Source organism: Balaenoptera ricei, chromosome 11 (genome assembly GCF_028023285.1).
Source record: "Balaenoptera ricei isolate mBalRic1 chromosome 11, mBalRic1.hap2, whole genome shotgun sequence".
Lineage (NCBI taxonomy): Eukaryota > Metazoa > Chordata > Mammalia > Artiodactyla > Balaenopteridae > Balaenoptera > Balaenoptera ricei.
Window position 1 is genome coordinate 21,248,440 of NC_082649.1, and position 16,759 is coordinate 21,265,198.

The 16,759-nt window shown below is 37.2% G+C and overlaps 1 protein-coding gene across 1 annotated transcript; it reads right to left on the minus strand.

Moving 5' to 3' along the window:
* Nucleotides 1-237: 237 nt before the first annotated feature.
* Nucleotides 238-16,428, minus strand: SLC17A3 (solute carrier family 17 member 3). The gene is given in 15 exon segments (XM_059938070.1): nt 238-328; nt 492-628; nt 1,543-1,633; nt 1,927-2,074; nt 2,166-2,295; nt 2,574-2,608; nt 2,611-2,734; nt 2,858-2,881; nt 3,213-3,307; nt 6,909-6,995; nt 9,466-9,553; nt 9,635-9,868; nt 10,072-10,283; nt 14,057-14,173; nt 16,370-16,428. Coding segments are annotated over 14 exon segments (1,536 nt in total). The 5' UTR covers nt 16,386-16,428; the 3' UTR covers nt 238-328; nt 492-493.
* Between the last annotated feature and the right edge of the window lie 331 nt (nt 16,429-16,759).

Below are 16,759 nucleotides of genomic sequence, written 5' to 3' on the forward strand. Positions count from 1 at the left end.
ACTGCCCTTGATTAAAAGTTTCAAAACATAGTTTCCTGTTTAGAGATTCAAATACTGTGAATCTAGCCTGCTGGCTCCCATACAGCAGCTCCTCTGAATCCATCGTTAATTCTATGAAGATGACAACTTTGTTCTTGGCTATCATTTTATTTGAATTTTCATTCATCTTATATTTTTCTCAGAATGAAATCTGAGTAAAATAAAGAACTGATCTCAGATTTGAAAAGAGCTACAGCAAAGAAAATTTTTTCTGTTGGTATTTTCATCACTGAAGGCTTCTCGTTTATGAAATAAGGTGCTTAATGACTTTCCGTACAAGGTGGGGTAACTAAGAAGGAAAAATGGCATAGAATTAAAAATTTAATACTCCAACATAAAATAAAAATTAAAAAAAATTGTAAATCAACTATTCTCCAATATAAAATAAAAATTAAAAAAATTTAAATAGTGCTTCTCTGGTTATAACCATAGATGAAATCATTTTTCTTTACCTTCATAAGCGAGTGAGTTTCCTTTCTTTAGCCCAGTCTTGGACATCTGCTTTTCCAAATATAAGGTAGAGGATCAGTCCTAATGTGTTAATGGCAAATGACAAGGAGAAGACATTCCTCCACCCAAATTCAGGGTCCTGAGGAGACAAAACTTCAAGTAAATATTACCCCTTTCATCCCTTTTTCTATGAAACTCATTAGTAGTTTAGAAGACAACTTTCACCAGTGGGTTTTCATGTAGAAGTTCATTTCCTGAACACAACTTAATAGTTTGGTGGAAAGAATTTCAAAATGGATTCAGAATGTTCTTCATAAAATGGACTTAAGGACCATTACAATTAACCTCCAGAATTGTATTTGTCCTTATTTATCAAAGTGCCATACATTTTCTCTTTTGTGCGAATCATGACTATATATATGCTAATAATATTTCTTCTTGCGGTGCAAGAAGAATCTTGCAGGAAGAAGATTTGGAGCTTTGGAGCTAGACAGGTCTAAGTTAGGAGAATTCCGATTCTACATCCTCTTAGTGGAAAGACATATTCTATCAGATTTTAATCATCAGAAAATGAGGATAATAATGTTTCATTTTCATAATTGGTGGGAGAATCAATAATTAAATGAGATTACTGCATATGAAATACCTGTAATAATACCTGCATGTATCAGGCACTTAAACATATTTGATTTTACTATCTCTTTGCTTTTGCATGGTTATGCAAATGAAAATTTCAAAGTGTTACAGAAGACATGGCAAGTTGCATATATGCATGGATTCATCATCTTCTCACAGGACATCTATGTGGCTGTGTGATTTCAAAGACTGGATATTACCAGTGGATCGCTAGTGAGTGCTTTGGCTTCAGAATAAGTAAAGATTGAGGTCATGAAGGAAATTCTTTTATATTTTTCTTTGCCAAGTTGATCTTCATGACAAAGTTACCCACAATTTAATTTTATTATCCAAAATGTGAAAACATTTTTTTATGCTATTACCTTTATGAATGGATTCAGCAGAGTGTTTTAAGAATCCTTGACAAGAAAACTTTACCTGACTGAGAAGAAATCCACTGACAGTGGGTGCCAGGATAGCAGATATCCGTGCAAACCCCCTCGAGGCTCCCATGAGAAAGCTGGAATGCCTGTGGGTGACAGGAATGTTCCACGCTAGATCCACAGACACTTCAGCCCTGCTTAGCATATGAATCCGTCATATAGTAATTATGTCAAAAAGGACTCTCTCTGTGTATATTCACTGAAAGGTACTGAGACAAATCAACAACACCCTCCTCCCACATACTTGAAAAAATGACCACAGGCTATCAGTGGTCCTTGCCCATGATTTATAATTTCACAAAGTTTGGGGCTCCCGGAAGGCTGCAGGCTAAATCTTTTTCAGAAAATATGAAAATGAGATTGGAAATTATAGTCCTACCTTGGAGCAATATCTAAGGCATTGATATAGATCCCTGGCTGACTAAACAGGCTTAGTCCACAGGAGAGCGTCAGAAGGGTCACTGCTGTGATATAGCTGGAGGCAACGTATGGCAGAACCACAAGGGATGCTGAAGAGGGGAGACTTCCTATGGAACCAGGAACAGACAAATTAACCAAGATACATATTTGGCTGTTGTATGCCTTGTGAATTATCAGAGCTTTTGGTCCTGTTCTTACCTAGAACTGTGGCAATTTTCCTCACTGTAACAAGCCTAAAATTCTTGGTCAGAAGGAAATCTGCCAGGTAACCTCCCAGGATGCCAACGACCCAGGCAAAAATAAAAGGAAGGGTAGAGAGGAAGCCACTCTGCGGGGAAAAACTTGAGTAAACCATCATAATAAAGGCTGTGAGATCACACCTTGTATTGATAAAGCACTAATAATCATACCGACAACTCTGAAATCATACTTTCCTAAGAAAATCAGTAGCCTCTTCCATCATACCCTCAGAAAAGCTACTCACATGACTGTTACATTATCTCTTGGTAATAAAAGATAAATTTTTCTAGATGGGACGATTTGTGAAGGCAGAGTAATTCGAGAGTCATGCAAACAGGAGAAACGGGTGGAGGGAAATATACTCACATCTCAGATATCAACATTGAGCACAGAGCTGATTAAGTTGGTGTGTATACAACCATTACGTTAATTAACCATTGATGGCTGAAACAGCAAAAACACAAGGACCAGAGGGGTAGAGATCTGACCATAGGTTTGATGGGAAGAGGCTGCTTAGAAGAGCTGACCTGAAAACAAATTTATTGATTAGAATAGTAAGATCTGAGACATGCTCACACGTTCTTAGTCACCCTGATAAATCCAGATGCTGATACAAGATCTCTGGAGAAGGTCAGAGTTTTTATGTGTACCTGTTGGGCCAAGGAGGATATGATGTATTCTTTTTTTTAAAGACAGTTGCTTTTTTAAAATTTATTTATTTATTTATTTATTATTTATGGCTGTGTTGGGTCTCCGTCTCTGTGCGAGGGCTTTCTCTAGCTGTGGCAAGTGGGGGCCACTCTTCATCGTGGTGCGCGGGCCTCTCACTATCGCGGCCTCTCTTGTTGCGGAGCACAGGCTCCAGACCCGCAGGCTCAGTAATTGTGGCTCACGGGCCTAGTTGCTCCTCGGCATGTGGGATCCTCCCAGACCAGGGCTCAAACCCGTGTTCCCTTCATTAACAGGCAGATTCTCAACCACTGCGCCACCAGGGAAGCCCATGATGTATTCTTTCTCTGTGATGTTTATCCATGGGTGAGTGACGGGGTCATCGTAAATCAAAACAAACCAGAGAAGGCAGGAGACACAGCCAACACATTCTGCAAGCAGAGGTAAAATTGGTAAACTTTTGTGTGAATTTCTTTTACATTGGGATATTTTCTGATATGGTTCCTGGGAAAAGCTCTTGCTCTTAATATCTTCTTCCCATTTCTCAGAATATTCACATGAATATCACAGCTTTCTAGAACCTATTCCTTTATATTTCTTCATTATTTGTGTGCACAAAAATCACAGACCCTAGGAATGGCACTAAACTTGATATGTCAACCTTTTTAATACTAATAAAGGAAAACTATTTCTCTACTCACAACCCTTCTGACACCAAATGTGTGGGGTTTTCACACTAAGAAATTCTCTAATTCTCTAGAGACACCAACCTGGCATCCTACAGTTTAGCTCAGTTCTGACACTATCTGGCATTAACACAGACCCTACAGAGTAAGGGCTCAGTCACACAGGCTGCCCCCTACTTCAGATACTAATTGCAAGTAGTGAGTCCTCAAATTACCCACACTTCTGTTCAACTTTACTACAAATTCAGAGGTTCCCACAACTCCCTCTTAGTCTGATAATTTGCTGGAACAGCTCACAGAAGTCAGGGAAATATTCATTTATCTTTACTGGTTTATTATAAAAAATATGATAAAGGATACTGATGAACACCCAGATGAAGAGATACATAGGGTGAGGTCTGGAAGGGTCCTGAGTGCAGGAGTTTCTGACCCTGTGGAGTTGGGGATATGCTACCATCCCAGCACGTGGATGTGTTCACCAACCTGTAGGCTCTTAGAACAGTTTAGGGATTTTTATGGAGGTATCATGTCGGCATAATTGATAATTGATCATTAACACAATCTGATGCACCCTCTCCTCCTGGGAGGATGGAGGGTGGGGTTAAAAGTTCCAAGCTTCTAATCACGGCTTGGTCTTTCTGGTGGCCTCTAGCCTGAAGCTATCCAGGAGGCTACCAAGAGTCACCTCATTAGACAAAAGATGTTCCTATAACTCAAGAAATTCCAAGGGATTTAGGAAATCTGCTTAGAGCTCCTATCATCCCCACCACTCACCACGAAATTATAAGAGTTTTAGGAGCTCTGGGTCAGGAACTGGTGGCAGAAACCATACGTATATATTTCTTATTATGTCACAATTAGCCATTCTAATAGGTGTGCAGAGGTAGCTCATTGTTTTTATTTGCATTTCTCTAATGACTAAGGATGTTGAGCTGACCACCTTTTCACATGCTTATTTTCCCTCTCCCTATCCTCTTTAGTGCGGTGTCTTTGCCCATTTTTAAACTGGGTTTTTGTTTTGTTATTGAGTTTTGAGAATTATTTACACACTCTGGATAAAAGTCCTTATTGTATATGTGTTTTGCAAGTATTTTCTCTCCATCTCAGCTTGTCTCTTTATTATTCTAATAATGTCTTTTGGATGAAATCCAATCTATCAGCTTGTTATTTTATGGATCAAGCCTTTGGTGTCATAGCTAAGAAATCTTTGCCTAAATAAAGAACAAAGATTTTCTCATATGTTTTCTTTTAAAAGAATGATAATTTTAGATCTTACAATTACATCCGACATTCATTTTGAGTTTTTGTATAGAGTGCAAGATATGGATCAAAATTCTTTTTCTTTTTTTTTTTTTTGAGCACCATGTGTTAAAAAGACTCTCCTTTCTCCATTGAATTGCTTTTGCATCTTTGTCAAAAATCAGTTTATCATTTATGTGTAAGTCTATTTATGACTGTATTCTGTTTCGCTGATCTGTTTATCTCTATGCCAATACCACAATGTCTTGATGACTGTAATTTTATAATATACCTTGACATCAGACTGTGTTAGTCTTACAACTTTGTCATTAATTTCCGAAATTGGCTATTCTAGGATCTTTTTATTTTCATGATAATTTAGTTTTCAGTGCATGTTTCACATCTTTTGTCAGATTTAGCACTGTTACATATTTTTTGATGCTATTGAAAATGGTACTGTTCTGTTTAATTTAAATTTCTGATTCTTTCAACTTTTGTATGTCTAAAAATGTCCTTATTTTGCCTTTGTTTTTGAAAAGTTTTTCTTTGTCTCTAGAATTCTATGTTAACAGATTTTTTTTGCTTTTTTCTTGCAGTATTTGAAAGATGTTGTTCCATTGCCTTCTTGCTTTTATTGTTTCTGATGGGAAAGCTGCAGTCATCATATCTTTGTTCTTCTCTCTCTGTTTTTAAACTTTGGCTGCTTTTAAGATTTCATCTTTATCACTGGTTTTGAGCCATTTTATTATGGTATAACTTGGTACAGATTTCTTCATATTTCCTGTGCTTGAGATTCATTGACTTTTTTGGATCTGTGAGTTTATAGTTTCCAACAAACTTGGAAAACTTTCAGCCATCATTTCTTCAAAGGTTTCTTTCTGTTCCCCCATCCCACTCTTCTCCTTTGGGCACTACACACCTTACTTATGTTCTCATTTTATTATTACTTTTTTCTTTGTCTATATCATTCTGGATGGTTTCTATTGCTACTTTTAAGTTCATTAATCTTTTCTTCTGTTGTATCATCTGTCATTAATTCAATCCTTATATTGTAGTTTTTATCTCTAGAAGTTTGATTTAGGGTCTTTAAAAATATAGTTTGCATGTTTCTACTTAAATTTTGAACAAATAAAGTTATGTTATAGTTATAGTAACTATTCTTGTGTGCTAGTTCTAACATTTGTGTCAGTTCTGGGTTGGTTTTGATTGATTGATTATTCTCCTTATTATGGATTGTGTTTTCCTGCCTTTGTCCATACCTGGTAACTTATGCTTTGAGCCAGACATTACGAATTATATATTGTTGGGTACTGAATATTTTTGTATTCCTATAAATATTTTTGAGCTTTGTTTTGGGGTACAGTTAAATTACATGGAAACACTGACCCTTTGGGTCTGGTCATCATCATTTGTTAGAGGGATCCACAATAGTGTGTCCTCTAGAGCTAATTATTTCTCACTATTGAGGAAAGACATTTATCAGTATTCTGCCCAATGGCCCAAGAATTATACATTTTTTCATTCTGTCTTGTGGAAACAGGCACTATCCCTGATTCTCTATAAGTACTGGACACTATTCTTTAATTTTTTCCAATGATTTCCGGCACCCCACGCCCCCCCACCGGCCTCAGTTGATGTCTCCACACAGGTATTCTAATCAGTGCTCTGCTGAGTATCAAGGGGGACTCTGCAGACAGCCAGGGCTTTCTCTGGGTACGGTTGTCTCCTGTTAGGCACTCTTTCCTGTGAGCTCTACCTGCCTTACTTTCTCAGGGCTCTTACCTCCATCTCGTCAACTCTGATTCTTCTGTCTCTCACAAACCACCGCTCTGCAAGTCTGTCCCCTACTGCCTGCTAGGGCAGCAGATTTTGCCCAATCACTTTGTGTTAATAATGCATCATGGCAGGTTAACAGCATCATAGGCAGGAGGACTTCCAAATCCTTTGATGGTATAAGTTAATTCTTCCCTACTATTATATGAAGACATTTTCTTTTACTAGGATCTTTCTGTCTCGATTCATTTCCTCCAGAAAAGTACACACAGATAGATACTCAGAAGAATCTCCCTGAATATGAAAACCTAGGAGTGGGGAGACAGCAGCTTACCAAAGATATAGAAGACAAAAGGCCACCCGAGGGCTTGACTGATGATGCCACCCAGGAGGATGGCAATGCAGCTTCCCGGCATCAATCCTGCAAAGAGAGAATAAGCTGTGGGGCTCTGGACTGCCACCTGATAGATGCCTATAGAATGACAAACGACATGTTACAGAGCAGTATCACCACAAAGAGATAAGCATAGTAGAATATATGAACTTCAAACTTGTGATTGAGTTCATATGTTCTCCTGAGGACCCATTTTTCTGGCAGTTCCCTAGTAACATTGCAGATGACAACCATGCTTCCTTTTATGCTATTTTAATTTTTAATTACACAATTCATATAGCATATGTTATTGTAGAAGTAAATTACTGCAAAGAACCAAGGTTCCCCTCACATGCCCCCCAATCCATCCCCACTCGAATGTTAACCAACAGCTACAATTTATTATATGATGTATAATTGCATTCATTTTCCTCTCTGCACAATACATAATGTATATCTATACATACATGTATCTCTTGGTAAATGCATTTATGTAATATGTAGACAGAAAGATAGATTTGTCTATTAATGTGTTAATAACACTGTTTTAATTTGCATGGCTTTACCGAGTATTCTCATATATAGTGAGGCACATTTCCCTTTACAACTCCTTCAAAACTAGATTATTATGCTTTTTTAAATTTTCCAGATGAACATTAACATCAACTTGTCAACTTTTATATATATGTATGTGAGTTATTATTAATTTTAAATAAGCAGGACCATAATGTACATATTGTCCTGTGACATTTATTTTTTATTTAACAATTGGTCTTGTAAATATTTCCATGTCACTGTAGATTCTACCTAGTTGTTATTTATGAACATAAACTTAATTATCACTTCTGAACTTAAACATAATTTATTTCTGTACAGTAAAATATCAGAAGTAGGCTTGCTAAACCAAAGACTGTGCATTTTTTGACAGAACTGCTGAAGTATCCTGCTAAAAGTCCATACTAAATTAAACTGACAACAAAGATTGTTTTCCTCATCTCTTGACAACATTGGACATCCTCAAAGCTCCTAAATAGTTTTCCAAATATGAATGCAAAACAGTATATCATTTTTTCTTTTTATAGTGAAATTGAACATTTTTTTCATTTTTATTTCTTTTGTAAACTGTTCATAATCCTTTTTTTGTTTCTTTCACTTGTTTAACTTTGTCTTAATTTATAGAATCTTTATGTGTTGTGAATAATAACCCTCTTTCTGTCATGCTGGCTGCAATTCTATTCTCCCAATTTAAACTTTGTTTATGGTGTCTTTTGTAATCTAGCAGTTGTGAGTTTTCATGGGGTCAGATCTGTAAGTTTCCTCTGTAATGACTTCTAGATTTACTCCTTTGCTTAAAAGGGCTTTCCTGATCTCACAGTTTAAAAAAAAAAAATCAGACCAGGGCTTGGACTTGTTTCCTCTGCATTGGCAGGTGGATTCTTAACCACTGTGCCACCAGGGAAGTCCCAGCAACAACTGTTTTCTATAGCAGTATGTTCTTTTAAAATGAATATCATTTACACATATTCCCGTGGATCTCTCTGATGTTATTTGTTAATTATTTAAAATCTTCTTTCAATTCCTTTATTAATTTCTTTTTCATTTTGGTTAGTTCTTGCAGTTTTTGAGTTTGGTTTCTCTCTTTCATGCTCTTGATTTCCTTCAAATGTTTGAGGATTTGGGAAAGCCAATCCTTATTTATATTTGAGGATATCCCTTAGTCAGCTGTGATAACCAAAGTGAGTTTCCTTAGTCCAGACTGGAGCCTCCATTCCCCTATCAGTGGATATGAGCTCTGATGACAAAGACTAATCCTCCAGGGTTGTGAAGTGCTCTAGAGAGGCACAAGGTCAGGCAGGGTGTGTATGTGTGTGCACGTGACTCGTTTTCTGGAATTGAAGAATCCCTGGCTCTCCTACCCTTCTTTTCTTACCCAGCACCCATACTTTGGCAATTTCCAGCTTGTTAGCCCTACTCTTTCCATTTTTCATTTTGACTCAATGTAACTGAAGCTTTCTTCCTCCAGAATATTCATTCCAGGTACACTGTCCAGACAGATCATTATCAGAAAGCAGTTCTCAGGACAACTGAGAGCAATTCCAAAGAAGGTTAAGTTGGGTTCATGCCTCACACTGAACACTAGTATAAACTCCAATATGTCAAAAATTTAAATATAAAAAATGAAATCATACATATTCGATAAAAGCCATGGTTGGATGCTTTTGTAACATTTCTAACTATGACTCAAATCCAGAAACCGTAAAAGAAAAGAATGATCAATTTGACTACATAAAAATGTATTTTTAAAAAATGGCAAAAGGCATTATAAGCAAAGTCAAATCACAAATGACAACCTGGGGAAAATAACTAAAAGTCATGTCACAAAGGACCCATCCCCCTAGTTTATAAATACTTGATTGACATTGAGCAGAAGACAAACAACCCTGCAATAAAAAAAGTCGAAGAACTCAGTGAAAGAATGTTGGATTGTAGTGGACTTATTTCCGTTTTATGTTTTTACCTGAGAAAGCAATGCTGCAGCGTCGGCTTCGTTCATGTGGAGGACTCCATCTTTCCCAGAGTGCAAACTGACCCCCATAGCGTAACCCCTGAAATAAAAATAGAGTTCTTGACATGTGGTCCCATAGAGAAATTCATATCCAGCGCATATTTATAAAATATCTGGGTACCAGGCTCACGTCCTGAAGTATTCGAGTTGCATTGAGGAAACCTAGTCCAAGGTCAGCTGCCAGAGGGGTGAAGAGAACGAGGAATGAGGATCCAAACAGAGCAGCACCAACCACTCGCTTTGTTCCTACTCCTCCAGCCAGGTATCCACTGGGAGCCAGTGTCAGGATCATGCCATAGGTGATAGAACTAAAGATGATGCCCTGGATTTGAGGGCTCCAATCATACACAGGGGCCTTAAAGAAACAGAGAATGCTTTGGTAAGCCATTTACAGGAAGGCTGTTGCGTAACTTAAGAAGCCTCTTTAGATCTTCCACTTGCTTTCAAATCACTATTTCCTCAATTAAAACTTCTTAACATATAATCTCTAGAAAAAATAAATATCCAAACAAACAAATAGCAAAAACAAGAACACAACTTAAATCTTGCATTGCTTACCCCCACAGGAAGACTTTTTGGGGAATTATTTGGGTCATCAAATGAGTCAACAGGCAGCCCCTCAGTGGAGCTGTTAAACTGGGACTGATGGTTTGTGCTGTTGGCCATGGTTACCATGGTGATGTTCATGATAACATTTTGTGCCATTATTATGAAGTTGCAGAGATGTGTGATGAAGGCTATTCCATAGCGAGTGGAACATAAGCTTGGAGCTGGAAATATTATGGCATTATATTAGTGCTTTCTTTATTGAACCATCATTTATTTTTCACAAGTTATAATACAGAAAGCTATCACCTGATGATTTAAATGGCACTTCTATCGGCTTTGGGAAAGAAAGATTACAAAAGCAGAAAATGACTGAGTTGAGTCAAAGGGTGTTTTATACCACAGCTTTATAGACCCTGACTTGCTCTGGGGTGTTCTGTTCTTCCTGCAATTTTGTCTCTCCCATTCCTAGGTTATTGTATTCTATGGTTGATGAAATTACTCATATTTAAATATATACAGATATGGATATATAGAATATATATATTACAAGTAAATATATACATATAAATGAAATATGCATAGTATACATATTTAAATTATATAATTTATACTATATGTACTATATTATATACATATATAATATAAATTTTAAACATTGAAGGAGTTGTTCATTGGTGTAGATTTATTATTCTTCTCATATGTCTCAGTCAGTGAGGGCAAACTTTCATTTAAATTTTGAAATTAAACCTCTAGAAAGATTTTCTCATTAGAGAAAAATTGACACTGACAAACTATGAAAAAATATAGTGAAAGTGAAAAAATAACAGGAAAAGAAATGAGCACAAAATTAAAATAATCTGTTTTTGTACTTCCAGGAAAGATGGCTATTGCCAGGAAGAAACTATTGCAACAATCCAGAAAAGAAGTGAAGAACCGTGAACTAGGGTGGTAGCAGTAGAGGAACTAAGATGTGATAAGATCCTAGATAGATTGCAGTAGGGGAATAACTGAATCTTGGTTTCAATTTTACAGATGGGTGAGGGAAGGGCATTGGAGAGTTTCTTGTCCTAAACAGCTGGAAGAATGGAGTTGCTGTTCAATGAGGAAGAGAGTTCTGCAGAAAAAGCAGGGGCAGTGGGGGTGACAAAGAGCTTATTAAAAAGCACCCAAGAGATGTTGAGAATGTTGTTGCATATAAAACTCTAGAGTTTAGAAGAGAGGTAGAGGCTGAGGCAAAACACTGGGAGTTAATAACCTTCAAGATGATACTTGAAGCCATGGTATTTAGGGAATGAGAATAAATAGGGAAGATAACCAAGCACTGACTGTAGGGCTCTCCAATGCTTAGAGGTTGGATAAATGGGAAGAAACTGGCAATGGAAACTGAAAAGGAATGGTCAGTGGGGTAGGAAGAAAACCAGGAAAGTGTGGTGTCCTGGAAGCCAGGGGGAAAAGAGCTACAGGGAGGAGGGAGTCAGTAGGTGTGTCAGATGTTTCTGATAGGTTATGTAACATGATGACTGAGAATTAACTCATTTAATCCTCACAATAATCCTATGAAGCAGCTACTACTACTAGTCCAATTTTACAGGTGCAGAGCGGTCAGCTAATAGTATAGCTCAAGTGTCTCTGCTCTTAACCACTGCACTGCATGTGTGCGGTGGCTTTTATTTTGTCCCAGATGATTCCATGAGAATACCTTTGCCACAACCCAAGTTCACTCATCTATGGGGTTTGTATGGCTGTATGGTGTAGGAGAGAACAACACCATGCATCATCAAAAAGTCTTCAAAACTTCAAGAAAAGAGGTGCCTTGAGGTTTACAAAAGAGCCTTTCCCTCAAGACCATACTCTCTTCTCCTTAAGTAGAACACAAATCTTGTAGTGAATGTAGTGGGGAAGGAAGAATTTGGAAGAAACTGGTAAGTGTACTGTAATTAGAGCAAGGAGCTAAAAAATAATATCTTTGTAAAAGGTCTTCCTTTCTTTTTCAGGGCTGGGTGATGACTTCCTATGTCAATCAAATCAACTAATAATTTATCAGTTCTTTGGCCTCTGATCTCCCCGACTTGCTTTGGGATCCTAGAGGCCAAAGGCTACAGAAAGCGAGTATCAGCAAACCAGGAGACTAATGGCTCACAAACGGGTGGGGTGAACACCTGCCTCATGAGATTGCTGAAAGATCCACTAGAGGCTGTATTTAAATGGCTTAGTCTGGTGCTTGCTGCATATTAAGCGTTCCCTACAGGCTACTACGTGTGTCCTTAAAAGTTATTTGTGGGCTTCCCTGGTGGCGCAGTGGTTGAGAATCTGCCTGCCAATGCAGGGGACGCGGGTTCGAGCCCTGGTCTGGGAGAATCCCGTGTGCCGCGGAGCGGCTGGGCTCGTGAGCCACGGCTACTGAGCCTGCGCGTCTGGAGCCTGTGCTCCGCGGCGGGAGAGGCCGCGATAGTGAGAGGCCCGCGCACCGCGATGAAGAGTGGCCCCCGCTCTCCGCAACTGGAGAAAGCCCTCGCACCGAGACGAAGACCCAACACAGCCAAAAAAAAAAAAGTTATTTGTTTCCCGTGTCTAGTTAAGATATATGAAAAATAATGTTGGTACATCTCATGTCTTAAAATTTAAAAACTCAATATATAACATAATAATACTGCCTTTTGTCAAATTGAAGTTGTCATTGATTTAAAATGCATCATTTTTTGCTCTACTAAAAATCAATTGATCAACTAATCAACAAATCAAACTTAATAGATCCAAAACTAAACTCCTAAATTCCCCCTCCCTATCTTGCTCCACCCGAATTCCTTCCCAACTCAGGTGATAGAAATTCCATCCTTCCAAACACTTTGCAATTTATCCTTGATTTCTTTCTTTCACAGCCTACATCCAATCTATCTAGAACATACTGCTTTCTTTACATTCAAAAATATATGTAGAATTCAACCACTTCGGCCACTGCTATCTTTTTGTTTAAAGCCTCTTCCATGTGGTTCTAGCTACCAACATCTCTTGCCTAGATTTTTGCAATAGCCTTCAACTTGACTTCCTGCTTCCAGTCTACTCTCATTACAGCATTTGGAGTGCTCTAGTCATACCATAAATTTGATCACGCCATTTTCTGCTCAAAATTCTCTATGTGGCCACACTTTTTTTCAGATTAAAAACTAAGGTCTTTATAGTGGCCAATGGAAATGAAGTATTTATAACCATTGCTTAAAATTTTTATTTTTCTTAGGAAAAAGCCCTGAGGAAGTAATAATTCGAACTGTAGACAAGTGTTATGTTACAGGATATCATGATATATATATATATAGATAGATAGATTATAGATAACATATACAATATATCTATATAACTATATCTATCAATTAATCTATCTGTATGATAGGTAAGCAAAAACCCCCAAAACTCCACAACTTAAATATCCAACCACAGGGATTTTTCAGGTAAATAATACTTTATCTATTGGATATATTGGAATAATAATATGTATCCTTTAAGAATAATGATTGTATTATAAAGCAAATTGAAAACTATGTGTGGTCTAAAACATAGAACATAATATATACAGCACAGAACTATATAAAATATACATGTAAAGGAAGGCAATAAAAACAAATTACAGTGGTTACATTAAGCTTAGTAACATCTTTTTTCATATCTTGATTTTTTGAGGTTTCTGTAAATAACTTTTTGTACTTTACTTAATTAAGCAATACAATTATGCTTACAATATTACATGCAATAACAAGCAGAATACACAATACTATGTGTAGACGATTTGGTAGCATTTATCAAGAACGCAAGTGCATATGGACTAAGATTAGGAGGTAATCATCAAAAATAAAATACTTTTTTAGAAATGTACATTAATAGTACTTGATTTTTAAAAACAATTAAACACCTTAAAAGACATGAATTCATTTCTTTGTATTACGATATTGTAAAAATCCACCATAAAATCCTAAAACCACATAGTCGAGGTTGAGTTTACCTTTCCCAGGACTGAGCTTCTCATCCCCTTGTACATCTTGGGAGTACTTCCCTCCCATGGGACTCAATTCTGTCATGGTGGCCATTGCGTTCTTCTCTCCTGATGACTGTTTTTCACCTACAGCGTGATATGTTATCCAAGGTGTCAGCCACGAGAAATGAGACTTCTTTGAAACATTAAAAAAGTGGGCAACAGGCAAACAGAAGCTGGGCCATTCCATCTGGATGGGGTATAAGGAGGATCCTTACCTACTCTTGGCTCAATACAACAGGTGTACTGTGCCTAAGGCGTGGAACTGTTTATTATATAGGACCTGGAGTACTCACTGTTTGCCAATTTAAGAGCGCTGGATTTGGAGCTAGGCATTTCTAAGTTCAATCCAGGCTTGTGATTTACCTAATGTGCTGAGTGCTACCAGGAGCAAATTTGTGTGTTTCAGTTTCCCATCTGCTGTTAACAAGAACAATGACAACAACAGCGCGGCAGCGGCACCTTCATCAAGGATCTGTAAGGATTCAATAGACTGCACGTGCCTGGTGCTTGGCAAGTGGTTGCTATGTGGTTTATTGCCATCATTGTTGGATCTACTACAGATGTGGGTCACCTCGGAGCTGTGTCCTTCTGGCATCCTCTACTGCACCTGAGAACCTGGCTTCTGGTACCCCTGATGACTCCCACACTGCTTCCCCGTTTGACCCACTGTGAGTGTCACTAACATGTGTCATCAATAATTGGAGACCAAATTTGTATAATGAGATGATACAATTTTTAATTGGATAAATTTGATTGGATAAATTTGACATGTAATGTTGTGTAAATTTAAGGTGTACATCTCGTGTTACTTTGATACATTTATATATTGTAAAATGGTTGCCGTTGTGATGATATTTATCACATTATATGCTTAGTACAATATTATTGCCTATGTTCAATAAACTGTACATTAAATCTCTATGGCTATTTTAGTACTTGGTACAAATTTGTACCCTTAAATACCATCAATGTTACTCCCTACCCTACATCCCCTGGTAACCACTGTTTTACTCTCTGTGGTTTTTTTACATGTTTGATTTTAAAGATTCCACATATAAGTGATATCATACTGTATTTGTCTGTCTCTGTCTGGCTTATCTGATTCAGCATAATGTGCTCAGTATCCATCCATGCTGTTGCAAAAGGCAGGATGTCCTTTTTCCTCATAGCTGAATAATATGCCATTGTGTATATACCACAAGATGATACAATTCTAATCCTGATCATTTTTGGCCACAAGTTGATGATATGTCTACAGAGTTACAGAAAAAACTAACACAGATCTTGACCTTTCTGCTTATAAGAGAAGTAAAAAAATCTTTCCTACATACAATATTAAGATCTTTAATACCCAAGGGGATTTTTGTATGGTACTGTGTATAGAATTACAATATTTGTGCTATGTTTAGTGCTCAATTTATTAAATGTTAAACCTCTTAAAGGAAAAGTTTCAAAACATGTAACTATTTATGCCACTAATAAATCAAAGTTGTTGGTTCAATAAGTAATATCCTCTTAAACATTTAAACACTGGCACTTAACTAGACCTGGTCTAAAACCAGTGTTGCAAACTAAGGCATGGCTTCTTAGCATTTATAAAAATTAAAAGTTTCATTAGTGCAGTAAAAGTTTCATTACTGCACGTGCCATAGGCTGCCCCCTTAGGATATAAAGTTAGACCCTCTCTGGTGGCACACGGCCAGCAATGTTGCGTCTCTTTCTCACTTTGTGAGAGTGTGGGGTTACCAGGGTTGATTGGTCTTTCCTGTTCCTGATCCCACCTTCCCTCAACTGCTTGCCCTACTTCCAGGACACAAATCCAACCATTCTTTGTATAAATGAACTTTGTAAGAAGACATATGTACATTAAAAAATGGGGCACACTTCTGTCTATTCCCCTCTACATATTGAAATTTTACTTTTAAAACATCCCTAATAATGCTATCCTTCTTTGTGTTATAACTATTATATGAGCATTTCTTATATTAATACCTTCATTTTAGAGAGTTATTATGGAATCATGGTTTTAAAACGATTCCATTTCAATGTAATTCTATTTTCTTTTCATGTTATAATTATCCTACTTGGGTGCAGGTCAAGTTCAGAGTGTGGCCTTTAGATGTCTCCTCTCTGTTTTTATTCATTGTTTTTCTTAAACAGCTTCATTGAGGTATAACTGACAATGAACTATGCTTATTTAAAGTGTACAATTCTGTAAGTTTTGAAGGATGTATACCCATGAGACAATCAATGCAATCAAAATAGTAACTTATACATTACCCCCTGTAAGTTTCATCCTGTCCTTTTGTAATCCTTCTCCGCAGCATTTCCCAGCTCCTGCCCATTCATCCTGCTCTTCTACTCCTGGAAACAAAAGATCTGCTTTCTGTGCTATAGATTAGCTTGCATTTTCTAGCAATTTGATAGAAATGGAATCATATAGTATGTCCTCACTTTTTTCCTGGCTTATTTCACTCAGCATAATTATTTTGAAATTCATCTATGTTGTGTACATTAATACTTCATTCCTTTTTATTGCTGAGTAATATTTCATTGCACGGTTATACCACAATTTGTTTATCCATTCATCTTTTGATGAAAAGTGCATTGTTTGCCGTTCATGGCCATTACAAATAAAGATGCTATGAACATTCATGTACAGGTCTTTGT